We start from the raw sequence: 27,956 nt of genomic DNA on the forward strand, positions 1-27,956 counted from the left end.
TACCGTACGATGATGCTCAGTGAGGAGGGATCAGAGGCAACATTTTAGGAAAATGATGTATGCAACTATTTACAAGATAAACCGATGCTGCCTGACTGGTAAGAAGGGAGCCCTCTGTGATTCAGTTTCAAGTCCTGAGGTCTTTGCAGAACTTTGAGGTTTTTGCAATAACCACTGTGAATGCATGTGTGCGCTGCCGGGATGAAGGTGCCCCACCTTCACGCAGCTACAGCCCTGTCATCTTCAACTCCTCTTCACGTTCGTAACAATCTTCATTGCATAATCCCTGGATGATGTGAAATACTGAATGCCCTCTCAGCCAACCTTCCAAGTATCCCACAGAGACAAGCATGGACAAAACTCCTTTTTAGAGAACAGAGAGGTCATAAATTAGACCACTAGTGTAAGGACAGCAAAGAAGGATACTGGGTCACCAGATACCAGGCCCAGTTTAACAGCTTATGTCTGCAGGGCCAGGTGTCCTGTGGGCTGTGGTGGACTGGCCCTGTGACCAGGATGCTGGTGAGAGACAGGGAAATGGGATGAAAGACCCCCCTCCCCAACAAGGGTTTCTATACCCCAGGCTCCTGGAATTGACTCATTCTATTGTGAAACCTGAATACTTTGGTGGAGTAACGAGGTGTTCCTGATGTCTGTCTCACCTGACAACACTTAGGATGATGGCTTCAGTGGGGCCACGTGAAAGGACCTCAAACCCCAGAGGTCCTATTATAATTTTGGAGCAGGGGGGCACACAGCACTACAAAACAGGAATTCCCTGTCCACACAAGGGTGAAAGGGACTCTAGATTAGTTATGAAAAATTTCCCCCAACCCCACTTGGCCTCCTGGGTAGCACAGCACTGGTTGGCAATCATGACAGGTGTTTGCTGTAGAACCAGGAGACTTCCTGTTGTGCTGGGTCCCCTCTGGCACAGAGCCTGGCCCACTCTTGCAGAGGTTAGAACACAAAGCTTCTCATTCTCAGACCAGTGCTCTTTCCACCAAAGTGCACAACCCTAGAATTTAGGAATAATCGTTGCAATCTCCCCAGCCATCAACAACCAAGGAGGAACAGAACAGAATAGAAATGGGTGAGGGGGTCATAAGTGAAGAAATAAGGTCAGTCAACCATCCCTTCACCCGTACATACAGGACCATTTTGGCCGCCCTCACCCCTCATCTCCCCTGCTCCCCCAGCCTCCCTGCATCGCTCCTAGCCCATCTTCCCCTTCATCCTGCAGCAGCTCTGTTCTCTGTCCTACATCTAAGCAAAGTCTTCTCTCAAGAAAAGACTAGGCACCTTTCTTTATACTTGAGGGCACATTCTGTCCTTGTATCTTCTAGTTATTCTATTATCAGTCTTATCCTTATTATGAACTATCAAGTGAAAAAGCTTTCTCCCCCAAGGTGAAGAAAACAATTTCAAAGAGTGGTTCTTCTCTGCCCTTTCAGCACCTTAGTCTATTTCTAACATGCAACAAAAAAAAAAAAAAAAAAAGAGGAAAAGGAAAAGGATAAAGTGGCAGAGGAGGACGTGGAGGAGAGAGAGGAGAAAGAATTTCACAGTGAGGGTGGAGGAGGAGAACAGCAGGAAGACACCTGACTGCTACAAAAGAACCCATTCTCTGGCTTTCAAAGATCATAACTACCAGTAATGAAGGCACCAGCAATGACAGAAGTGGGGGATGGAGTTTTAACAAAAATGAAGAACAAGTCAAGGGCTGAGAGCTCATTCAAAGTGCTTTCACCAGAGCCCCCAGCCTGAGAGCAGGAAAGAAGAATTTCTGTCCTGAGGTAAAGAGCCCCACTGGGGACTTGGGGTCTGGGAGCAGGGATGGGACAGTTGACAGGACTGCTCAGGCAAGGACAGGCTTCCAGTGAGGTCCCTGAAAAAACCTGTTTCTTGAAATGTTCTTTGCCCTCAGGAGCCTGGGAAGAGAAGTGTTCCTCATGCCCACGGGGCTGGCATGCTCGCTCTTCTCCAGAGGGCTTTCAGGGATACAGCCTGTTCTAACAATATCCTCAAATGGGAAAGAACCACACTGTGTGTTCATGGGAGGGAAATCCAGGTGAACTCCTTGAAGTAACTGTACCTGACAAAGCCTAAATTCCTTGTGCTGTTTTAAATCCTCCAGGCTAATTTCTTCTGTTCAGTCTTCATGGGGGATGAATGACAAATGGTTGTTCTCATCAATGAAAAGGAGATAGTTACCAGAGGAAAATTACCAAGGTTTGAATAAACTCTCCTCTGGATCCCTCAAAGCCTGGCCTGGGAAAAGCCACTGGGCTCCATGGAGCTTGGTGCTTGCCGTGTGAGGTGCCTTGAGGGAAGCTCACATCCCAGATGTATGCTCTGGGGGTGATGCAAAAAAGGGAGACTTTGGGTCACTGGCATGTTTTTGGCAGAGTAAACCTGGGAATTCCAGGGTGAAGATAATGGTTTGGAGATAGTTTTCCCCAAGTTCCAGAGTTATACACTTTAGTGGGAAGACCCTTCATCTAGGAATCAGGAGAACTGGTTGCCTCAGTTTCCCTACATGCAAAGTGAGGACCCTGTCCTGCAGGAGCTCTTAACTGAGGGTCCATGGGATCGTGAATCAGGGGGAAACCTTACATCTTTATTTTCACCAGTCTCTAGTTGAAAGCATTTGCTTCAACTATGAATGTAGGCAACAAACCACATTAGAACTTGCATTCAATAGAAATTAGTTACTTTCAAATCTCCTTACGGTTGTTACAGATTTCTCAAAATGTCCTATATGCTCATCACTATTATGAAATTACAATAGTTTATTAGGTTGATGCCACATCTAAAAAAGCATGTATACTACTCTATCACACATTCTTCTAATGTTTGGACAACCGTTTTGAAATAATTTGTTTCTTTTGTTATCTTATGTATTTTATTTTATGAATTTTTAAATGTTATTCTGAGAACAGGCTCCACAGGCTTCACGAGACAACAGAAGTGTCCACAGCACATTTATGTTGAAGTTGAGAAGCCGTGCTCTAGTGTGTTGAGAGGGGTCAGAGCCGGAGGCCTGAGAAAGCAGACAAGCGCTCCAAGGGCCTCCTGACCCTAACTTTGGCTTACATACAAATCTGGCTCTACTCTAAGGAATTTGGTGTTACGGTGATTACTGAGATCCCATCTCTGGGTCTGAGGCATCTTTTTCACTTTTGTGGGAGATCTGCAAACAGAGGTATTTGTGGAGCGGATTGCTAGTGTTCCAGCTCCTCTGACAGGCTAGGTCTGAGCTTTGGTAGAGGAGAGAATGGAGCCTCTTCTTTACAATCTTGTCCCCACCAGCAAACCTTGGGCACAGCTTCATGTGTCATTTAATCGTCACAACATTCCCATGAGGCAGCTTTAAACACAAGAGGAACGTGTGGCTGAGCAATTTTACGAACGTGCACGAAATCACACGAAGCTTGGATCTGAACCCAGGTGCCTCCCGCTTTAAAAGGTCGGGGAAAGGAGGACGTGTACTGTCGGCTGCGGCTGCGAGTTCTCCATACTGAGAGTCCACAGGCCCTGGGCAGCCAACGGAGTTCAGGAATCCCCGGGGAAAGGCTGAAAGGTGAGGGTGCCAGCCTGGTGCCAACCTAGTCTGCACCCTCATCCTCGCCCGCTCCGGGGCTGGCCACATTTTATGAGGGAGAGGAGACTGCCTCCGGCACCTGGTGGACCCAGAAAGTCCCCAGAATTCCCTCCCCACCACCTCTACCTGCTAATGAGGGCCAGCTGCCGCCCTAGTACAGGCTGTGACCCCAGAACCCACCAGACCCGATCTTGCACCCCCCTGACCTCCGCTACTAGTTTAGGTTTTCCCTGGCGAGCCCGCACGCCCCCTGCGCCCCGGCCGTTCGCGGGGCCAAAGGTTAGTCTCAGGAAGGCTTCAACTGGAAGGCAGCGCCCTCTAGCGGTCAGAGTGCAGAACCAGCAGGGCCCTGTCTGCACCACACCAGGGTGCTCCCGGTCCGGAGCACAAAGGTCACCTATTCCAGGAGCATCCTTGTCCCATGGACCCCACCTACCCACAGCCCTCCACAACGGACCACGACAGACTTACACACTCTGCTTCAGCTCGGCCCTAGGCACCGCGAAGCCCGTTCACTCTTGCATCAGCGCCTGCGAGCCGGCCAGCCTGTCTGCCGCTCTTTTCTTGGAAGCAGTCCCTACCCTGCCCCCTCCCATCCCGCTCACCAGTCCCTAAGGAACCATGCCGGGAAAAGGCATATGACCTTCTCAATATCTCACAGCTAGCTAGTGCAGAGCCAGGACTGGAAGCCAAATCTCCCCAGCACACTCTCCGCTGTACCTGTAAGGCACTAGCTCCCCAAAGTCAGCAAACATCTGTCAAGGCCTAACCCCACTGCCATCTTGCAGCCTTTCCAGATCCCTCATTTAGAATTTCTCCTTCCCTATTCCTTGATATACTTTATGACCTTATTATTGTTATCAGAGTCCTCCTTGTGTTGCAGCTGTTCCTGAATGGCTGGATGGGTGTGAGAAAAGAGGCAAAGGAAATTCCAAGAGAAAGACCCCATAACTTGGGGGTTAGAATCCTTGCTCCCTCACTTAGAAACTGTGATTTTAAGCTGGTCATAATGCCTAAGTCTCCATATGCTTAGTTCAAATGACAGATTTTTAAATAACCATAATAGCTCAGTGTTTTATGAGAACTAAACACAATCATGTGTGTGGATGTGCTTGAAACACTGTAAATTGTCTCAAATATGAGGAACCATAAAAATAATCATGGCTAACATTTACTGAGCCCTGACTCTATGCCAGGCACTATACTAAGTAGTTTACATAGGTTGCTTCATGTAACCTACACAACAACCCTGGGAAGAGAATATTATCATCACCATTTTATAGATCAATAAGCAGATTTTCAAAGAGGTTAAAAAACTTGCCGAACATTATACAGCTAAGAATTGTCAAAGCCAGATTACAAACCTGTCTTTCTGATTTTAGAGGCTGCATTTAACCACTAAAATAGTCTCTGCTGTTTTAGTTATCTCTCTGTGCCCTGTGTCGCCTGACACGTCATAGTTGCTCAGTGTTTGTCAAAGACATTCATTTATTAAGGGCTGAGCATAGTGCCTGTCCCAGGAGCCTAAGAAATTTGCTTGTCACCAAGTAAGTTTTGGGACCAGGACTTGGACACAAGCTGTCTGGCTCCAGAGTCTATGCTTTTAACCACACCCCTTGGCTGAAGGAATAATTGCAATCCTCTTTCTCTTTCTTTTCAAATTAGATAATGCTTGCAGTGAGACACAAAAGCATATCACTAAACTTTCAATGTTTTGTATCAAAAGTCAGCAGGACATTCTGTTGGAGACATGGTGAAGCACGAAGGTGTAACAACATAGGAGAGGGAACAAGAGGTCAAGGCTAAGGCAGCAGCACTGGGGGCCAGATCACTGAGCTGCTGTTGCTGCTGGGATTTTTTATTAGGATTGTGACAAATTTATAGGTAAATATAAAGAAAATTAACAATTATCTCCATTTAGATTTTCTTTCATGTTCCTTAATAGTACTTTATAGTTTTTAGCCTATAGGTCCTAACAGAAATCTTGTTAAAGACAGAAAGAAAAACATCATATGATATCACTTATATGTGAGATCTAAAAAAATAATGATACAAATGAAATTACTTACAAAACAGAAATAGACCCACAGACATAGAAAACAAACTTATGGTTACCAAAGGGGAACGGGGAGGAGGGATGAACACACTATAAAAGACTGATAACCAACAAGGACCTACTGTATAGCACAGGGAACTATACTCAATATTTTGTAATAACCCATAAGGGAAAAGAATCTGAAAAAAAATAGATATATACATATATGTAAAAAAAAGACGAAAAAAAAAGAAAAAGCAGGATTCTTTTGAACTATTGTCCAGATACTATTTGTCCAAATACAGAGTCAAATATTCTGTATTTATTTATGTAAGACTATATTCAATGTCAGCAACACTCATCAGATATCTGGTGAGCAAACTTCTGAAGTGTGTAACTGAAATACCTTCGGAATTATTTTAATTCTGAAAATATTTATTGTACTAAAGAGTTTATTATTTATTTTTAAACGTCTTTATTGGATATAATTGCTTTACAATGGTGTGTTATTTTCTGCTGTATAACAAAGTGAATCAGCTATACATATACATATATCCCCATATCTCCTCCCTCTTGCGTCTCCCTCCCACCCTCCCTACCCCACCCCTCTAGGTGGTCACAAAGCACCCAGCTGATCTCCCTGTGCTATGCAGCTGCTTCCCACTAGCTATCTATTTTACATTTGGTAGTGTATATATGTCCATGCCACTCTCTTCGTCCCAGCTTACCCTTCCCACTCCCCGTGTCCTCAAGTCCATTCTCTACGTCAGCATCTTTATTCCTGTCCTGCCCCTAGGTTCTTCAGAACCTTTTTTTTTTTTTTTTTTAGATTCCATATATATGTGTTAGCATACGGTATTTGTTTTTCTCTCTCTGCCTTACTTCACTCTGTATGAGACTCTAGGTCCATCCACCTCACTACAAATAACTCAATTTCGTTTTTTTTTATAGCTGAGTAATATTCCATTGTATACATGTGCCACATCTTCTTTATCTATTCATCTGTCGATGGACACTTGGATTGCTTCCATGTCCTGGCTATGGTAAATAGAGCTGCAATGAACATTGTGGTACATGACTCTTTGAATTATGGTTTTCTCAGGGTATATGCCCAGTAGTGGGATTGCTGGGTCGTATGGTAGTTCTATTTTTAGTTTTTTAAGGAACTGCCATACTGTTCTCCATAGTGGCTGTATCAATTTACATTCCCACCGACAGTGCAAGAGGGTTCCCTTTTCTTCACACCCTCTCCAGCATTTATTGTTTGTTGATTTTTTTGATGATGGCCATTCTGACTGGTGTGAGGTGATATCTCATTGCAGTTTTGATTTGCATTTCTCTAATGATTAGAGATGTTGAGCATTCTTTCATGTGTTTGTTGGCAATCTGTATATCTTCTTTGGAGAAATGTGTATAAGAGTTTATTTTAATGTAGCAAATAGCAAAAAGTTTATAAACTTCCCAAATATCTTACTGCAAACAAAGCCAGTTTTCAGGATCCGGCCTCAAAAGTTAGTTTATTATAATAAAATTATTGAGTATTTGCCTTAAAAAAAGAGTTGGAATCAGAGTTCCTCTTGGTTTTCTGGATTTAGGAATGTTTAGGAAATACCCTGGAGGAAAAAGAATGCAAGCATCCTTCCTTGAAAAGAGCAGATAACAATATCTATGAAAATTAAATGATTCAATGCATATAAAGTACCTGACATATCATAGGCCCCTACAATTACAGTTGCTTTTTCCTCATCCTCCATTTCATTTCTAAAAATTACTTTTTATAGGTTATGTTTTTGCAATACACTCTATTTTTCTTGAAAAAACTTTTAAATTAAAAGTAATATGTCCATAAGGTAAAATAAATCAAGCAAAATAACACACAGTGAGAAAAAAAGTTTCCTTACAATTACCTCTCTCCCTACCCACAGTACACCCCCCAAAAAAAGTTCACTATTTTAAGTTTTTTTCATTTAACCCCTTTGATGGTTAAGGTTATAATTTTAATTATACACCTTTATTTTCTGTTACTTCAAAGAGTATCTATTGGCCCTCCTCCATGAGGAATTTAACACCCTGACATCACCTCCTGCTTTCCAATATTTCTTAATGATATTTAATGTTTTAGTCCTTCTAGTGCTCATCTTCATAAATTTAAAAATACTTACATCTTTATTGTTTTACTAATTTTACATGTTTTTTTACTCCCCTCTGAAAATTGAGGAAATACCAGTTAGACTTCTTTCTTACTCTCCTTTAACTCTAACCCACCTAATTTTTGTAAGGTACTTTAAAACTTTTTACATTGTCAAGGTTTGTAACATTTATATTTGTTCTGTAATACCAGTTAAGTGATCTATGTTATGCCTGTAGGTTTATTCTATAAGGAGTACTAACAACATTACAATTATGTAAATATTCAATTAAATCAAGCAGTTTGATTGGATCCAAAGAAAAAGAAATATAATCTTATGACATTAATTAAATCTTTGCCTCAAAAGAGAATGTTACAAATGTCAAGGTCAAATGGACTTCCTTTTCATTTCTTTCCAGATGTCTTCCATTCTTCAGCTCATATTCAGTGGCTGGGATTTCTTATATCTTACAGTAATACTATGTTTTGTCTTCCTTTTTGGCTGTGTAGTACCTACTTGAGTAATTTTCTTCATAAATGGTGGGTGGGTGGTAAACCTTCTCGGATCAGTGTTCTCAATTTTATATGCATGGTATCATAGTGTATATGTACATACGTATGTATATATATGATTTTATCATATATTTTTAAAATATATTATTTGATATGTACAAAATATGTAACATATATCTAAAAATCTAAAGCATAACGATATAATTAACACCAATGAGCCCACGGCACAACCACAAAATTAGAACATAACCAAAAGCATCCTCTACCTATGTATTTCTCCCCATACCATCTTACTGACAAAGAAAGAATGATAGGCAAAGAAGATGCAATTTGTGAAAAATAGGATTTAAAAAAATTTTTTACATCTATGCTAATTGCATTATGGCAGAGAATGTGATCTTTTTGACAAAGATTCTTTGATATTTGCTTTATTGGCTAGTACATAATCAATTTTGTAATAAATAAATCTTAGAAAAGTAGAAGGAAAGAATCAAGTTAAATGTGGAAATCAACAAGAAAATAGAAAATGATAGAACTACTAAGTAAGTTGAGCAGTTTATTCAGGAAAAACAAGAAATAAAATAGATAATTAACTAATGTAATCAATGAAAAAAGGGAAAGAAAACAGAAATACACAAAATAAAAAAAATAAAAAGAAAGAACTATGAATGCAGAGGAAATTTAAAGAACCATAAAAGCCCCTTTTCTCAATTCTATGAATATAAATAATAGACAAAGCAGATAATTTTCTAAAAAAAAATTTCAATGCACAAAAACTGTTTCCAGTAAAGAAAAAATACTAAATAGAATACTTACCAAACAAGAAATAGAGAAAAATTATTATGGCCTAACTTTCCCCCTAAACATTTGCCCAGTTAGTATCACTAGAGAATTCTACTAAAACTTTAAAAAACAGATTATTCCAATGCTATTGAAATTGTTTTTGAGCTTAAAAAATAAGTTTCCAAATTCTTTTTGTGAAGTGAGCATAACGTTTATTCCAAAACCTAATGAAAGTAACACCAAAAAATTTTAAAAATCAATCTTATTGAAGAATATGGAAGCAAAAGTCTTAAATAAAATACTGTGAAACAAGATTGCTTTGGCTATTCAGGGTCTTTTGTGTTTCCATACAAATGATCCCAAATAGCCAAAGCAATCTTGGGAAAGAAAAATGGAGCTGGAGGAATCAGACTCCCTGACTTCAGATTATACTACAAAGCTACAGTCATCAAAACAGTATGGCACTGGCACAAAACCAGAAATATAGATCAATGGAACAGGATAGAAAGTCCAGAGATAAACCCACGCACTTATGGTCAACTAATCTATGACAAAGGAGGCAAGAATATACAGTGGAGAAAAGACAGTCTCTTCAATAAGTAGTGCTTGGAAAATTGGACAGCTACATGTAAAAGAATGAAATCAGAACACTAACACCATACAAAAAAATAAACTTAAAATGGATTAAAGAACTAAACATAAGGCCAGAAACTATAAAACTCTTAGAGAGAAACACAGGCAGAACACCCTCTGACATAACTTGCAGCAATATCTTTTTTGATCCACCTCCTAGAGCAATGAAAATAAAAATAAAAATAAACAAATATGACCTAATTAAACTTAAAAACTTTTGCACAGCAAAGGAAATCATAAACAAAATGAAAATACAACCCACAAAATGGGAGAAAATATTTGCAAATGAAGCAACCAACAAGGGATTAATCTCCAAAATATACAAACAAAACAGCCCATGCAGCTCAATATCAAAACAACAAACAACCCAATCAAAAAATGGGCAGAAGATCTAAATAGATATTTCTCCAAAGAAGACATACAGACGGCCAAAAAACACATGAACAGATGTTCAACCTCACTAATTATTAGAGAAATGCAAATCAAAACTACAATGCGATATCACCTCACACCATCAACAGAATGGCCATCAACAAAAAATCTACAAACAATAAATGCTGGAGAGAGTGGGGAGAAAAGGGAACCCTCCTACACTGTTGGTGGGAATGTAAATTGGTACAACCATTATGGAGAACAGTATGGAGGTTCCTTAAAAAACTAAATATAAATTAAGAAAACACTCCCATTTACCATTGCAACGAAAAGAATAAAATATCTAGGAATAAACCTACCTAAGGAGACAAAAGACCTGTATGCAGAAAATTATAAGACACTGATGAAAGAAATTAAAGATGATACAAATAGATGGAGAGATATACCATGTTCTTGGATTGGAAGAATCAACATTGTGAAAATGACTACTACCCAAAGCAATCTACAGATTCAATGCAATACCTATCAAACTACCACTGGCATTTTTCACAGAACTAGAACAAAAAATGTCACAATTTGTATGGAAACACAAAAGACCCCGAATAGCCAAAGCAATCTTGAGAACGAAAAATGGAGCTGGAGGAATCAGGCTCCCTGACTTCAGACTATATTACAAAGCTACAATAATCAAGACAGTATGGTAGTGGCACAAAAACAGAAATATAGATCAATGGAACAGGATAGAGAGCCCAGAGATAAACCCACGCACATATGGTCACCTTATCTTTGATAAAGGAGGCAAGAATATACAGTGGAGAAAAGACAGCCTCTTCAATAAGTGGTGCTGGGAAAACTGGACAGGTACATGTAGAAGTATGAAATTAGAACACTCCCTAACACCATACACAAAAATAAACTCAAAATGGATTAAAGACCTAAATGTAAGGCCAGACACTATAAAACTCTTAGAGGAAAACATAGGCAGAACACTCTATGACATAAATCACAGCAAGATCCTTTTGGACCCACCTCCTAGAGAAATGGAAATAAAAACAAAAATAAACAAATGGGACCTAATGAAACTAAAAAGCTTTTACACAGCAAAGGAAACCATAACCAAGACCAAAAGACAACCCTCAAAATGGGAGAAAATATTTGCAAATGAAGCAACTGACAAAGGATTAATCCCCAAAATTTACAAGCAGCTCATGTAGCTCAATAACAAAAAAACAAACAACCCAATCCAATAATGGGCAGAAGACCTAAATAGACATTTCTCCAAAGAAGATATACAGATTGCCAACAAACACATGAAAGAATGCTCAACATCATGCATCATTAGAGAAATGCAAATCAAAACTACAATGAGATATCATCCACACCAGTCAGAATGGCCATCATCAAAAAATCTAGAAACAATAAATGCTGGAGAGGGTGTGGAGAAAAGGGAACACTCTTGCACTGCTGGTGGGAATGTGAATTGGTACAGCCACGACGGAGAACAGTATGGAGGTTCCTTAAAAAACTACAAATAGAACTACCATACGACCCAGCAATCCCATTACTGGGCATATACCCTGAGAAAACCATAATTCAAAAAGAGTCATGTACCAAAATGTTCACTGCAGCTCTACTTACAATAGCCAGGAGATGGAAACAACCTAAGTGCCCATCATCGGATGAATGGATAAAGAAGATGTGGCACATGTATACAATGGAATATTACTCAACCATAAAACGAAACGAAATTGAGTTATTTGTAGTGAGGTGGATAGACCCAGAGTCTGTCATACAGAGTGAAGTAAGTCAGAAGGAGAAAAACAAATACCTCATGCTAACACATATATATGGAATCTAAGAAAAAAAAATGTCATGAAGAACCTAGGGGTAAGACCGGAATAAAGACACAGACCTACTAGAGCATGGACTTGAGGATATGGGGAGGGGAAAGGGTAAGCTGTGACAAAGTGAGAGAGTGGCATGGACATATATACACTACCAAACCTAAAATAGATAGCTAGTGGGAAGCAGCCGCATAGCACAGGGAGATCAGCTAGGTGGTTTGTGACCACCTAGAGGGGTGGGATAGGGAGGGTGGGAGGGAGGGAGACGCAAGAGGGAAGAGATATGGGAACATATGTGTATGTACAACTGATTCACTTTGTTATAAAGCAGAAACTAACACACCATTGTAAAGCAATTATACTCCAATAAACATGTTTAAAAAAAACACTAAATATAGAACTACCATATGATTCAATAATTCCACTCCAAGACATATATCCAGAGAAAACCATAATTCAAAAAGATACATGCATCCCAATGTTCACTGCAGTACTATTTACAATAGCCAAGACATGGAAGAAACCTAAATGTTCATCGACACAGGAGTGGATAAAGAAGATGTGGTACATATATGCAATGGAATATTACTCAGCCATTAAAGAAGAACGAAATAATGCCATATGCAGCAACATGGATGGACCCACAGATTGTCATACTGAGTGAAGTGAGTCAGACAGAGAAAGACAAACATCGTGGAATCTAAAAAAATCTTTAAAAAATGGTACAAATGAACTTATTTACAAAACAGAAATAGTCATAGATGTAGAAAACAAACTTGTGGTTACCAGGGGCAAAAAAGGCGGGGAGGGATAAATTGGGAGATTGGGATTGACATATACACACACTACTATATAAAATAGGTAACTAATAAGGACCTACTGTATAGCACAGGGAACTCTACTCAATACTCTGTAATGACCTATATAGGAAAATAATCTTAAAAAGAGTGGATATATATATATGTATAACTGATCCACTTTGCTGTAGAGCAGAAAGTAACACAACATTGTAAATCAACTATACTCCAATAATTTTTTTTTAAATATTATGAAACAGAAGCCAGCAGCATATTAAAAGACTAATATATCAAGACCAAATGTTATTTTTGTTTTTGTTTTGTTTTTTAGGATTGTAAGGATGCATCAATTTTAGGAAATCTATTAGCATTGACCACCGTACTAATATGTGAATAAAGAAAAATCATAGGGTCATTTTTGTTGATGTTTAAAAGCCAATTAATAAAGCATTCAGTATTTATTCTAGATATCTTAAAAACTCAATAGAAATAGATATATATTCCTTAACATAATAAAATATATCTCATCCCTAAAGCTAGCACAATGCTTAATAAGGAAACAACTGAAGAATCCCCCATTAAACTAAGAAAAAAGACAGGACTCATTATCACCACTATTATTTAATATTTTCTGGAGATATTAATCAATACAATTAGACAGGAGAAAGAAATCAGAGATATAAAAATAGAAAAGGAAGTAATTATCATTATTTACAAATAATATGATTGCATGACTAGAAAATCCAAGAGAAACAACTGAAAAATTATAAAAACCATTACAGAATTGAGTAAGAGAAGGTAACTGGGTATGAAATTAATATTTAATCATCAGTTACCTTTCAGGTGTGAAAAACAATGAAGAGTTAAAAGATATAATGAATGATATAAATTAAAATGATATAAAGATACAAACAAACATAAAAGATGCAATGGGAAAGCGCTAATATTTTTAGCAGTGACATACAATATTAAATCCTCAGAAATAAGCTTAAGAAATGGATGAGACCTTTATGAAAAAACTTCTAAACATGGCCGAGCTACACACGTATCAAAACACAAGAGTTTTAAAATGGTAAGGAATATCATGTTCTTGGATCAAAAAAACCAATGTCACAAAAATTTCAATTCTAAGTTAAAATATAAACAGAACATAACCCAATTTTAAAAATACCAGTAGGTCTTCTTGTTGGTAGATGGTGGGAAAGGAGAGACCAGATAAGCAGATTATAAAAATTAGATAGAAAATTAAGTAAACAGAAAAATTCTGAAAAAGTAAAGAGGGGGACTAAATATTAAAATATTCTAAATCTATAAAAATGATTAGACATTTAAAAATATTAACAAATATAAATTACTATTTTCTAGGAATTAAAATATAAATCTAAAATTTGTCAAGCACATATATAAACAGAATGAATGTACAGAAATAGGCATGCATACACACAGATGTATTGAATATATGACAAAGCATTTCAAGTCAACGGTGAAAAGAAGTTTCACTCAACTAAAGGTACTGGAATGACTGGTAGACAACTTGAAAAATTAAGTTGGTTCTGTACCTCACACCTTCCACCAAAATAAATTTCATGAAGACCAAAAACTTTAACGTAAAAAATGAAAAAATATGAATACTGGAAGAAACCATGGGAGAATTTTTTCAGTCTTGGGGTGGTGATGGTCTGTATACATGTCACATAATTATATGAAAACAAAAAGATTCCTGCAAAAACTACCATAGGCAAAGATGAATGGCAAACTAGAAAATATTTCTACCTTCTATCACAAAGGACTAATTTTTTGAGTGTATAAAGAGCACCTACAAATCAATCTGAAAACACCACCAAAGACATCAACCCAATAGGAAACGGGCAACTTTATGGAAAGGGAGAAACAAATGTCTCTTGAACATGTAAAAATGTGCTTAACCTCGGTCATGATAAGATAACTATAAATTAAAACTACATTAAGGCCATTTTTCACTTCTCAAATTAGCATCATGTTGTTGGCATGGGTATGAGGAAGCATTTCATATGTTGCTGGTGGAAAGGTATGCTGATGCAACCTCTATGGAGGAAAATATGGCAACATTTCTCAAAATTGCAAATGCATATACCCTTTGACCAGCAATGCCATTTCTAGAGATTCATCATTTGCAAAATGATGTATGTACAGGGTTGGGTTTGGAAAAGAAAAGATTGGAAATAATCAAAATGCTCACTGATGGAAATCTATGTCAATAAATTCACATAATTATAAATACTGTGCAGCAATTTTTAAAGAGGGAAAGCGCTTTATGTACTGATATGGAATGGTCTCCATGACATACTGGTAAGTGAAAAAAGCAAAATGTAGAACATCATTCATTGTTGTTATTATTGTTGTTTTTTAAAAAAGGAAAAATAGGGAATTGCTTATATATGCACAGAATATCTGTAGAAGGGTCCACAACAACAAAGCAACATTGGTCAATAATAGATCACTGGGGAGTGGGTGTAGGAAGAAAACTTTTAACTGTATACCCCTCTCTACTCTTTGAATTTTAAACCCTATGGATGTAATTACCTATCCAAAAATCCTATCCCATTGTAGTTTGGTTATAAACTACAAAAGTGCTTAAATATATTTTTAACATCTACACAGAGAGAGGATTTTTTAAAATAAAAATATTTATTTTATATACATAGCTCTGCAATTTGCCTTTTTCTGACATGATGGTATATTATGGACATCTGCCTTTAGGCCCATATTTATAGAACTCATTCTTTTTAATATATAATATTCTATTGTATAAATTAATCAAAATTTATTCAACCATTTCCCTTTTGATGAAAATTCAGGTATTTTCTTGGTTTTGATTTTTGTTCAGTTTGGGTTTTTTGACACGAAAATAATTTTTCTTAGCTAAAATTAGAAGATATAATGGTAAAATAATAAAAATATTGGAAGAAAATTATAACCTCAGCCTGAGGGTAACTTACTTAAACAATAAAGGAAACACAAATGACTTAGGAAGAGAAGTATATTGTATTTAACTACATACAAATGTAAATTTTCCTTATGGAAAAAAATAAAGTCAAGAGACAACGAAGTGAAAGAAACTATTTGTTAAAAAAAAGAAAGAAAAAATGGCAACGGGTTAATATCTCTAATATAGAAAGTTCCTAGAAGTTGATTTTTAAAAAAACATGCAAAGAATATGAACAGGCAATTCATAGAAGAGGAAATACTAATGACCAATAAATATATGAAGAGATCCTCACCCTCACTAGTCATAGTTTCGAAGGCAAAACAACAGTGAGGTCTAATTTTTTATCCATCAGATTGGCAAAAATGTAAAAGATAATAACCAGTATTGGCAAGTCCATGAAGAAATGTACATTAAATATTCTTGCTGAACATCTGAATCTCAACCATCTTTTTGGAGAGCAATCCAATAACATAGTAGAAAAAAAATTTAATGTTCATATTCTTTGACCCAGCAACCCAAGGGGAAAAAATCTGAAAATATAGCCTTTAGTGTCTCTCTATGCCTCTTCTCTCTTTCTCTCTTTTCCCCTATCCTCTCTCCAGTACACCTCATTTAATTAACTGTGTTACTTCCCAGCCAGCTGGACTCTCATGTCCAAGCCCTCCTCCACCTCCATCAGACTCTAGCCAACCGAGGCTACTGCCTGAAGCAGGGGGATAGTCTTGGATCCCTGTAAGGCCTTGTCTAGGAGTTCCCCTTGTGCTTTCAGAAAAGTGAGGCCAAGGACATCAGCAGAGCCAACATCTGCTTCGAGTTCCTGGGGCTCTTGACAACATGCAGCACCTGGCAGAGGCTGCTTTGCCCTGGCCATTCTGCTGGCAATTGTGGAGAACAAACTTGGTCGTGAGGACAGACCATCCCGAGATCCCCAGAGCAGAGACAGCCATCAGGGAAAATCCTGAACTCATGAGGAATGGATCCCATGATTTTTTTCTGGTGGGAAGAAAAGGACCCATTCTTCTTGACACTAATGAAAGGGTGAAAAATATAGTTTCTTTTTCTTTTTTGTTAGAACTAATACTATTGCCCTCCCCACCATTCTGCCTCTGCTATATGTTGCAAAAAAGCCTGGTAATCTGGCCCTCAGGCTCTTACACACGATAAATTTATGAAATCCAGTTTTGACATCTAGATACTACAATATTTGTCAACTTTAGCAACCCACTTAACCACTCTGTGCCTCAGTTTAACTGTAAAATGGGAACAATAATACCTGTCGCTAGGGCTATACCAAAGATTAGATGTATACAAAAGAAGTTCCAGTTGAAGAGTAGAAATAAAATATAAACCAATTCTGAATTAATGAAGAACTGGGATTGCAGATCTCCCTCAGATACGGGTATAGCCTGTAGGCTACTCTTCTAAGAGGGTGGTATTTAATGTCTATGGAGCAGCCCTCATCTCTGCCTCAACATTTATATGTGAGTGAATTTAGATTACCATGTATACACCCGGCTTCCATGGCTAACACTTCTCTTCCTATTCCAGGATGAATGCACATCCTCAGCTCAACTTCCCAGGAGGGGAAGCAACTGTGTAGCTTAAAAAAGAAGAGGCTGAGGTGGGTATGGTGTTTTTGTGCAAGGACAAGTCTTGAGACTGTTCCCCTGAGACTAGCTTGGAGCAACTGAGACTTAAATAGGATCCTGGGAAAGATGGTAGCAGTGAAATATCATCTCAGTTGGTGTTCACCATAAACCAAGCCATGGCATTGGACACTGAGACCTACCAGTGGTGTGCCAGAGGCCAGAAGCTGGATATCTGCCTTCAGGGCCATTATTTCTCTGTTTGAGTCACAGGTAGTCTTCTGATATCCCCAGTGCCACCAGGTGGGACAGTAAGCAGGGTCAACAGCTAAGGACAGAAGTAGTTATTTCAGGTCCTGGATAGGCAGTCTCCTTGGAGAAGAGTCCTTCCCATTACTCAAATCCTTTTCCATCACTCCCATTGGCAAATGCTGCCTTTCCTCAAAGCATGGATACAAAAGTATCTCATTTTGTCTTTAATTTAAAAAATCCTTCTGAGGTAGCCATCCCATTTTTACTGACACTGAGACTGAATCACAGCAGGAAAAGCAACTTATCCGAAGTCACTCACTGAGCAGTGCCAGTAAAAGCAGAAAGGTCTGGAATTTAGGCCTCCTGATTCCCAATTCAGTCTCTCAGAGATGTGGCTATATTTCTAAATATAGGCACTGCGCCTTCAGGCTGGGAAAGAAAGATGGATAAAATGGATAGTTGTCTTAAAGAGCATTTAGTCATAAGAAATAGAAACCCACTCAAATTGCCATAGATTAAAGGGGGAAAAATAATAAAGAAGAAGTATAGCTAGCCCTCATGAGTTCTGGTTTCTGGAATCAGAAACCAGAAAGCCAAAAGAACCCCGAACAGTTACTGTCTCCTCTCTGGGACAGCAAGTCCTCCCATCTCTGCGTATTTCCTCATTTTGTGCATGCTCCCCTGCTCTGTTACTACTTTGGCACAGCCTAAATATGGCCACTGCAGCCTCAGCTTTGTGTATATGACTTCTTCATACTCCTAGACAACGGAGCAAGTCTTCAAAACTGAAAATTATGTTCTACTTAGAATTCTATACCCTATCAAACTACCAATCAAACATGAGGAAAGAATGAAGACACTGTCAGACACACAGTGACTCCAAAAAAAAAAAAATTGCCTTTCATATGACGTTTCTTAAGGAGCTACCAGAGGATGTGCTTCAGTAAAGCAAGAAAGTGAATCGGTAGAGTGGATAAAATGGGATCCAGCAAACAAGAAATCTAACAGGGGGAGGGGATAAAGAAATTCTAGAATTAAAAAGGGCCAAAAAGGGCAGTTATTCCTGAAGAAAGCAAAAGATACAGGACTCTGAAAGATCTCTAGGGGGTGAAAATGGAATGGACAGATCATCTCTCTGATGGCCCATGACAGATCTGACGAGGGATTAAAGATATGGATATGGAAAACTCTGCCTGTTTAAAAAAATTAAGGTGATCATCATCTCCAGGGAAAACACTAAATTTTACAAAAGGAAACATAATCATAGCACACAACCTGGCTCTGTAATAAGTAACATTTACGGAATCCAAATTATGAAAAATTGACTAAAATTTATAATATAATGATTTTTTTGAAAGATGTAGAGAAGGGTAGGGGTTTAAGAGAAACATATCCTCATCTTCTGTAACAGAAAATCAATAGACAATGTCTAAACTATCAAGAGTGGTAATATTAGCATTTTATGTAGGAAGATTGTAAAACACCTCAGAGTTGATAGTGGTTGTCTCTGAGAATAAAAAGACACTGCTATTACCTTTTATGAACTTTCAAATACTATCTTTTTGACTTTAAGAAAAATAGATGTAAATTACACCCACCCAGCCCTAAATAAAAACCTGTCCCACAGCCTTTTAACAAATGTTTTCATCATCACCTACGGTTACTAGTTAATCCAAATTTTCTACTTCAGTCTAGGTTGATTTCTATTTTCTTCCTTGCTTCCTGGTGTCTTCTCATCTGACCTAACTAGCTTAGCGTTCAGCACTTCCATTCTCTTCCTTATCAAACTCTCATCTTCATTGGCTTCTGTGACTTTGTTCCCCCCTGGTTTCTCTACTTTTCTGGCTGTTCTTTTCTCTCCTTCTCTGCCTGTTTCCTCCTCCCACCTCTCAAACATGAAAATTCATTCCTCAAGACTCATTTCCCACTCCTTCAATCTTTTCTCTCTACTATCTCTCCCAATTTCTGATCTACTCTCATGATTTAAACCTGCACCTCCTGGGACTTCCCTGGTGGTCCAATGGTTAAGCCTCCACACTTCCAATGCAAGGGGCACGGGTTTGACCCTAGTTGGGGAACTAAGATTCTGTATGCCATGTGGTGCAGCCCCCCAAAAATTTAAAAATACAAAATAATAAAGTCTTGGCAACTCCCTGGTTATCCAGTGGTTAGGACTCAGCGCTTTCACCAATGTGGGCCCAGGTCAAAAAATAAATAAAAAATAAAGTCTTTAAAAAAAGAAACCAAATCACTCAAAATCAAACCTATCCTCCTGAGACCATTTTTCTGTCCATGATTCACAGTCAAAACCTTGGTTCCTCCTTTTTTCTCTTCCCCCATCCAGTCAGTTACTAAGTACTACTAGTTCTTTCCCACATTCATTCCTTTCTTTCCAAAGGTGTTTTCCCGGTCTTCATCATCTCACACTTAAAATATTCCAATAGTCTCCTAAGTGGTAAGCCCCAGATCTCAAATCTGCCCATGTTTTACTCATCTTTATACCTCCCACACCTACCTCAGAGCCTGGCACTGAGCTATTGCCTAGTAAGTGGTCCATCAACTAGATACTGTCTCTGCCTCTAATCCATATTGCCACCAGACATCTTTCTGAAATGCTGATTTGTACATATCACCCCAGAGTTTTAATGGCTTTTCACTGTCTGTGTGACAGTTAATTAGTCTGGCACTGGAGGCACTCTATCTCTATAAAATTTCTTTCTACTACTTATGTGAATACTCTGTTCCAGTTGATCTCACTAATGGAAACTCCTCTTTCATTCATCTAAACTTACTGATTGCGTAACCCAGGCACGGTGCTAAGTCTTGGAGAATAGAATGGGAGTACGACGAAGCCACTGCCCCTTATAATCCAGTATTGATGTTCTCCTAATACACCTTAAGTATTTCTACTTGTGATGGTTCTAAGATAGAAAGCCTTTATCATCCTCTCAGCATACTTATTTAAATATGGATGCTCACCAAACATGGAAATAAGGTTCCTTTCGGAACCTGACACTAAGAAGGCCAAACAGGTAACAGATAATATCAATAAGCAATGTCTACCATTTACTGTTTACTGCGTGCCAGGCATTGTGCTAAGTGATACATTATTTCATTTAATCTTCATGGCCTTTTGAGTTAGGTACTATTCTTGTCCTGTGACAATCAGGCTCAAAGGTAATTTGTGTAAGTTCACTCAGCTAGGAAATAATGGACAAAAATCCATATCTATTACAAAACCCAAGATTTTATTTATTTTTAATTAATTTATTTATTTTTGGCTGTGTTGGGTCTTTGTTGCTGCACACAGGCTTTCTCTAGTTGCTGCGAGTGGGGCTACTCTTCGTTGCAGTGCGCAGGCTTCTCATTGCGGTGGCTTCTCTTGTTGCAGAGCACAGGCGCATGGGCTTCAGTAGTTGTGGCACGTGGGCTCAGTAGTTGTGGCTCACGGGCTCTAGAGCGCAGGCTCAGTAGTTGTGGCACACGCTCAGTAGTTGTGGCACACGGGCTTAGTTGTTCCACAGCACGTGGGATCTTCCCGGACCAGGGCTTGAACCCGTGTTCCCTGCATTGGCAGGCGGATTCTTAACCACTGCGCCATCAGGGAAGCCCAAAACCCACGATTTTAACTTAGACTAAACTGCTTGATCCACTCCAGAAGACGGTTTTTAAATGAGACTTGGAGACACCAAGGTAACTAAGCTATTTTAGCTGTCTCTCTGGCAAGACTTGAGTTCCTTCAAGGTAGGCCTATTTGCATCCCCACTGTGACACACATAGATTCTATATTTATTTATTGCCACTTATGTACGTCATCATCACCACCCACAAATGTTAAAAAATACTTATGTGGGCAACGGATTATACTGAGAGGTATCCTTGGGGATCATAAAAAAGATGTCCTGAGATTATGCAAAAGGAGGTATTAGTAATTTCCCAAACTCTCTCCTGATCCATTGATTCTCTCCTGAACCAGAGAGTGAACTACACAGTACTGGGATTGAAACAGGACACCCCAAGTTTGGCCACAGTAAAGGTGCTCTCAGTTCAGGCTTCCTGCAAGAAAAGGTCTGGATGATGCTGGTCACCAGCCTGGTGGCCCTTCAAGGTATGTTCAGAAGAGCTTTTAGCACCCCAAGAAATGAGGGTGCTATACCTTTAACATCTTGATTACTCTCCAGGAGAAGTGTGGAAAGGAAGCCCAGAGTGGGACAGGGAAATGCTCCTTAGGCCCTGGCTGTCCACATGAAAACATCACACCAGTATGAGGGCAAAATCAGTCCAAAGGGACTAAAGACTTCATACTAACTAGGGGATGATAGATGAATCAGACTTTCCATTGGGTAGGAGGTCACACCTATGAGGAAAGAAAGCCTGTGGGAGAGGCAAGCAAATACAAATACCTCTACTTACTGGATGAACAGAGGGCTACAAGTTGAGGCAACAGATGTTTGGCTATAATGTGAAGATGAGCAAGGCAAGAAACAGACTTGGTCTGGAGGTGGGTTTTAAACAATGCAGCTCTTCAGCAAAGGTTGATGGCCAGATTGAGTATATAAAACACTTGTAGTTGAGTCCTCTGAGCATCATTTATCAATGTCAATTAGTTTTCTCTATTAGATAAAAAAGATATTGGTACTTGCAATGACTTGCTATTACACGTTTGCATCATCAGTTAACTGATGCAGGTTTTTGCCTCTCCTTGGCATTCTTAATTCCAAGCCTTATTTAGGCCTTCCTCAATTCAATAACTACCACTGTGCCACCAGAATGTAAGTTCTATACGTGCAGAACCTTTGTCTTGTTTACCCCAACCGAAAACAGTACCAGGCACATAGCAGGCTCTTAATAGATTTGTTTAAAGAATTTGTATGACAGGTCAGGCTTTCCATATGGTGACTCTAACCTCATGCAATGCTTCCAGGTAAATATTCCCCAATTACTCACCAGCAAATGGGTCTAAGGAGGTTAAATGTTGCCCCAGTGCATGGGAATTAATACAGGACCTTCTCACTCCAAAATCCGTGCTCTCAGTGATTATCTACTACATGCTAAGCACTTTTTCTCTCAACTCCATCACCACTCTCCCCATTCTGAGATTGCTTCCTCCCATTTCCAGAAACAGGACCACCTAACACTCCCTTATTCCAGCCCCTTAACTGCAAACTATCAAAGGAAAACAAAGACCACATCTGTGATCCTTGGCAAGCACCTGACAAATGTAAGCCTACTCCAGTTTTCAGGGAGAAACTGGTGAATATCAAGCAGTCTGACCCTTCAGACATAATTCTTTATTGAATCTAAATCTTCTCAGATGGTTAGGCTATTTCATTGGCAAAATCAATTTTATTTCTTCATACATATTAAAAACTCTAAAGAGAAAAGGAGATTGGGTCTAGCCATACAACCTACTATTGACTCCCAAGTTATGCGAGAGGAAAAAATCTCTAAGCTCTTTTCCCTTTTCTAGTCAGGTGAAGAGAATGAACTTCTGATAGGTCATTCCTTTTATCACTCTTCCCACCTCAAGACTCAGCAGAATTATGGAAGTGGTAGTGTTCAGCAGAACAAAAGCGCACACATTTTCTCAGGACCAGAGAAATCATGTAGGTCAAGTTATCATGCTTACATGTGATGAAATGAGGGAACTTTCCTGGATCTCTATGCCTCCCTCAGCTCATGAAACTAATTTCAATGAGTATCCCTGTCCTATCACTGTGCTAGCCACTCAGTGCTATACATGGAAAACCTACCTTGAACTTGTTGAGTGGCATCTATTTCTTCGATTGTCTTACCTTCCAGCAAGAAGAGATCAAAGGTTGGCTTCTTTCCCACTTGCATCAGGATCAGGTAGATTTCACAAGATCACAACTGCAACTTTAAGCAGTAGATACAACACATACAATACCTCCCCTTCTTTCCTTTCCCATTCCCTCTAGTCATAAGGGCCTATCAAACACACATCCCAGGATGAATTACATCAGGTATTTTGTTACTATTCTAAGTCTGTAGCATAAAACAAACTTTCCTTTTTCTTTCTACAGCTTTGTAAGCCTTGTGCCAGAAGAAACTTAAAAAAAAAAGTTATAGAGGGACTTGCCTGGTGGTCCAGTAGTTAAGACTTCGCCTTCCAATGCAGGGGGTGTGGGTTTGATCCTTGGTCAGGGAGCTAAGATCCCACATGCCTCGTGGCCAAAAAACCAAAACATAGAACAGAAGCAATATTGTAACAAATTCAAAAAAGACTTTAAAAATGGTCCACATCAAAAAAAAAAATCTTAAAAAAAAGTTATAGCAAGATAAATCTGACACTCTTTAGCTTGGCATCTTTCACATTACAATATGCATAGAGAAGGAAATAACAGGGCACAGGGGAAGAGATGCTAAATATGCCAGGAATCTGGGGAACATAAGATGGGCAAATGAATGTGTTCCCTGACCTCCCCTCCTCACTGCCAGAGCAAACCTAACTTTCTTCCTACCTCAGTCACCAGTAAATAACAAAGCAGCTCTCACAAAAGCAGCTGGTGTACAGTTCTCACTCAAATATTGGATAAGTGTGTTTTTGTACCCAAGAAGAACTTTTCCTCCCTCCCCTCCAACAAAGTAAAATAAACAAGTGAGTCAAATAAAATGAGAACACCAATGTTTTTGGAAGAAATTTTTATTTGACACTGTTAAGGGAAGAGAGAGGAAACAAGCAAAGACAGGTAGGATAGGAGAGGAAGAGCACCAGACCCAGTAACTGACTTGGCAGAAAATGAGGAAATGAAGAGACCCTGGTGTTGAACGGCATCCACGTAGCAGTGCTGGAGGAAGAAGATTTGTGCAGACCAGGTGCACCACAGATCTTAACTGTCTAGCTTCAACTAAGTACTTGTCGACCTCTCTGGTCATTTCTCTCTTTTTTTAAAAGTAAATGTCAAAGCAATATCTGCAGCCTTTTCTTTTCTAAATTCATAAATCCTCTTGTCTCTTTGGACAGATAACCTCTTGTCTTAGTTAAGCAGAGAGGTGGGGGCAGGATATTCCTGCTAGGAGGAACTACATGAATAAAGAGGTAGAAACACAGACAATTTAACTGGGGCTAAACTGGCAAGCCATCAAAGGGAAACAGACACCTTACCTGTGATCCTTAGCCAGGACCTGCCAAATGGGGGAGCTAAGGTTTGTGGGACGAGAGAGACAGAAGGCTGAAAGAGATGGGTAAGACCCTTATTAGTGATGGCCTTGAACCTCAAACTAAGGATTTTGGATTTTGTGTCTTATGGAGGTAGAAAGACTAGGCATGGAGTCAGAAGATCTGGATTTAAATTCTGACCCTGCAACGTACCAGCTACTTGTCCTTCGGCAAATGAAGTTTTGAGATGCTACTTATCTGTAAAATGTGGTATTTCCTACTCTATCTTCTGTTTCCACAGGACTGCTCTGAGAATCAAATGAGATTCTGGATTTTAAACCCAGAACCACTTGAATTCTGACTCAGATGTCTCCAAAGCTTTCTCTACTGTACTACACTCACTTTAGTCTTTACCTGTTTTATGTGTTAGTTTTGTTTTTCTAACTAACTAAATTTTAAGCTCACATGAGTGGAGATGTCTTTTACTTTTCACTATTCAAAGACTCTTCTGAAACCACTCAATATTATACAATCACTGGAAGTCTCACACAGAAGCCATGTCCAACTACAGAAAAGGTTTTATCCATTGTGCTATTATGCTAATTATAGTCTACATAAAAAATCTGCAGAAAGGACACATGATTGCTGGCCAAGTTTATCAAGACATTCAAGAGCATTTGACTACTAGCTGTGACTTGAACTAAGCAGAATAAACAAAGCAACAGTAACTCAAAGGTCCCACCACTTCTAAAGAATTTATTTATTCTGCTTATCTCAAGATGGTTAAACAAAAATTTGAAATACTTATATCTCGACTTTCAAAGTGTATTGATACCACTGATTTCAAATAAGTCTATAAATGTCCATGCATGAATAGGTAGACTTCTGGACACACATCTTAACCTCAATCTATATGAGTGATTCACAACCCAAGGAATTTGAACCTCTGTGAGGCCATGTAGTTATTTTAAGAGGTCTATGTAAGCATTATCTTCAGTCTGAATAAATAATATATCTTACAAATATGTATATACTGTACTTCAACTGGATATGGATTCTGGTGTGACTAATAAAGACAAACTGATTTAAAAGCATTAATGAAATCATAGCAGCTTTTTGCTATGTGTTCTTTCCATCAAAAGATACTAAAAATACAACTATAATCTTGTTGGGAGCGAGTCTAATAATTTGGGGACCTTAAAAATGGTACATCTTATTAGAAAAGGTAAAGAACGACAAGGCTACATCTCATGATTTACAGATATAAGTGTTTCAGGTGAAAGAGGAAAGGCAACATACAGACTCCACTTCTGTGGACACCATCTAAGTATAATCTGGCAAAACACAAAGTTTGTATGTATAAAATTAGAGAGTTGAGTGCCTGTATTTCCACTTATCTGGCAGGTATGAGAGATCAAAACCTTTTAATGTCCATTAGCTAAGACATTTTGATCCTGTCTTGATCCTGGAAAAGATCTCCAGTTGTACACACTGTATTCTACACATTCCATTTTAAACCCATGGCGCAGACCTGGGGTTCCCAGCCTGAGTGCTGAGATGCTGACGTTACTGCAAGCTATACTTTCCCACCGTAGGATAGACACCTGTGATATGCTTACCCACCAAATCTTTCCCCCAACTCCCTACATCAGAACTTACGTTAGATTCATTTTGGAGACTCTCAGTAGGAGTACTCTCTCCTGCTAGTCCCCCCGCAAACTCCCAAATCTCCACTGTAAACAGCGCCTTTATCTTCCCACCTCTCTACCACAGAGACCAAAGAGGGATTTTCCTAACATCCAAATATCTATTCACCAGCCCTGTTCCTTCTCCTCCTAAAAATCTGTTTCCCTTCACAGATGTCAGTGGCCTGCCTAGATGAGCTCTAACAACCAACTCTGAGGTACCCTTCACCTCCCAAAACCCCAGGGGCTGTTTTGTTGTTGTTTAAAACAGACAAACTATGATCCCCTCCTGATTAGTTTTTGTTAAGTCTGATATATCTGTATTCCTTGAGGAAATAGGACTTGGACACCAGGAAGAACGAAACTGAAGCATGCAGAAGTTCATGTGAGAAGTCAATTTGTCATCAATAACTTATCAAGAAAATTTTTTGAAAACAATAGGTAACTGTGTCTGAGTTCAATTAATTATAATACAGAAACAAGAGATGACAAACACCCTTTCCTCAAAGCCATTTATCCTCAACCTTCAGAAATGACCAGACTTTAGCTCCAGTGAATCCATTTGCCACACCACATAACGGGGTGCCTGCCCAAGCTAACAGTGCCCTATAACAGAGAACTACAGAAACACATGGGCCTGAGGCACATACAATGAGAGAATCAGACTAAAGCTCCAGTCCTCTGCTGTACCCCTGCTCACTTTATCTGCTTCGGTGCCCACAATACCCCTTCTTCCTCTAGAGTGAAATGTGCATATATGCATGTGTCTATGAATATATACATACACATATATATACACACACACATATATACAAATGTGCAATACAAAGACATAAACAAGGAATTTTTCTCCTAATAACTATTTAATCCAACTGAGACTTGTTGCAGGGGGAAGAAACAAATTTTTGCCCCCAAATCCTCCTTCCAACTTGAGAACTAACTATTGGACCAGAAGAGTACTGCTCAAGGAAAACATTTAACAAGCACTTGCTCAATTGTTATGCAGCAAATGTTGACAACTAAGGAAGCTATCTGGATACTTCAGGTTTCCCAACTCTTCAGAGAACTGCCAATAGGAAATTTGCAGGAAAATTAATTTTTAATACCAGGATTATTTCTTCTCTCTGTTGGAGATATTGGTTAAATGTTCATCACTCTGCCCTGCCCACCCAACTGCCCAGTTCTGTCCAGCCAGAATAACCCATCTGGAAACTACCCAAGAAGCAATAATCACTTGGAGGCCAGCAAGGAATTGCCCTACATAACCTCTCAACTTTCAGGTCTACCAATCTCTAGCAAGTCCCTCCTAATTATGTGCTAACATAGTTTTACTTCCTCTTTTTTTTTTTTTTTTTTTTTTTTTCTTTTTTTTTTTTCGGTATGCGGGCCTCTCACTGTTGTGGCCTCCCCCGTTGCGGAGCACAGGCTCCGGACGCGCAGGCTCCAGACGCGCAGGCTCAGCCGCTCCGCGGCATATGGGATCCTCCCAGACCGGGGCACGAACCCGTATCCCCTGCATCGGCAGGCGGACTCTCAACCACTTGCGCCACCAGGGAGGCCCTACTTCCTCTTTTATTTCAAATTATAATGAACAAAAGAATAAGAAAAAAAAAGACATTCATGAATAGGAAAACAA

At 39.1% G+C, this 27,956-nt stretch overlaps 1 protein-coding gene across 1 annotated transcript; it reads left to right on the top strand.

Annotated features, from left to right (window-relative positions):
- Nucleotides 1-201: 201 nt before the first annotated feature.
- CD160 (CD160 molecule) lies at nt 202-21,685 on the top strand. The gene is given in 7 exon segments (XM_060120122.1): nt 202-262; nt 3,470-3,583; nt 16,518-16,580; nt 17,226-17,276; nt 17,279-17,536; nt 18,372-18,408; nt 21,523-21,685. Coding segments are annotated over 7 exon segments (747 nt in total).
- Nucleotides 21,686-27,956: the final 6,271 nt, after the last annotated feature.

This window comes from Mesoplodon densirostris, chromosome 2 (assembly GCF_025265405.1).
Source record: "Mesoplodon densirostris isolate mMesDen1 chromosome 2, mMesDen1 primary haplotype, whole genome shotgun sequence".
In the NCBI taxonomy this organism is placed as follows: Eukaryota; Metazoa; Chordata; class Mammalia; order Artiodactyla; family Ziphiidae; genus Mesoplodon; species Mesoplodon densirostris.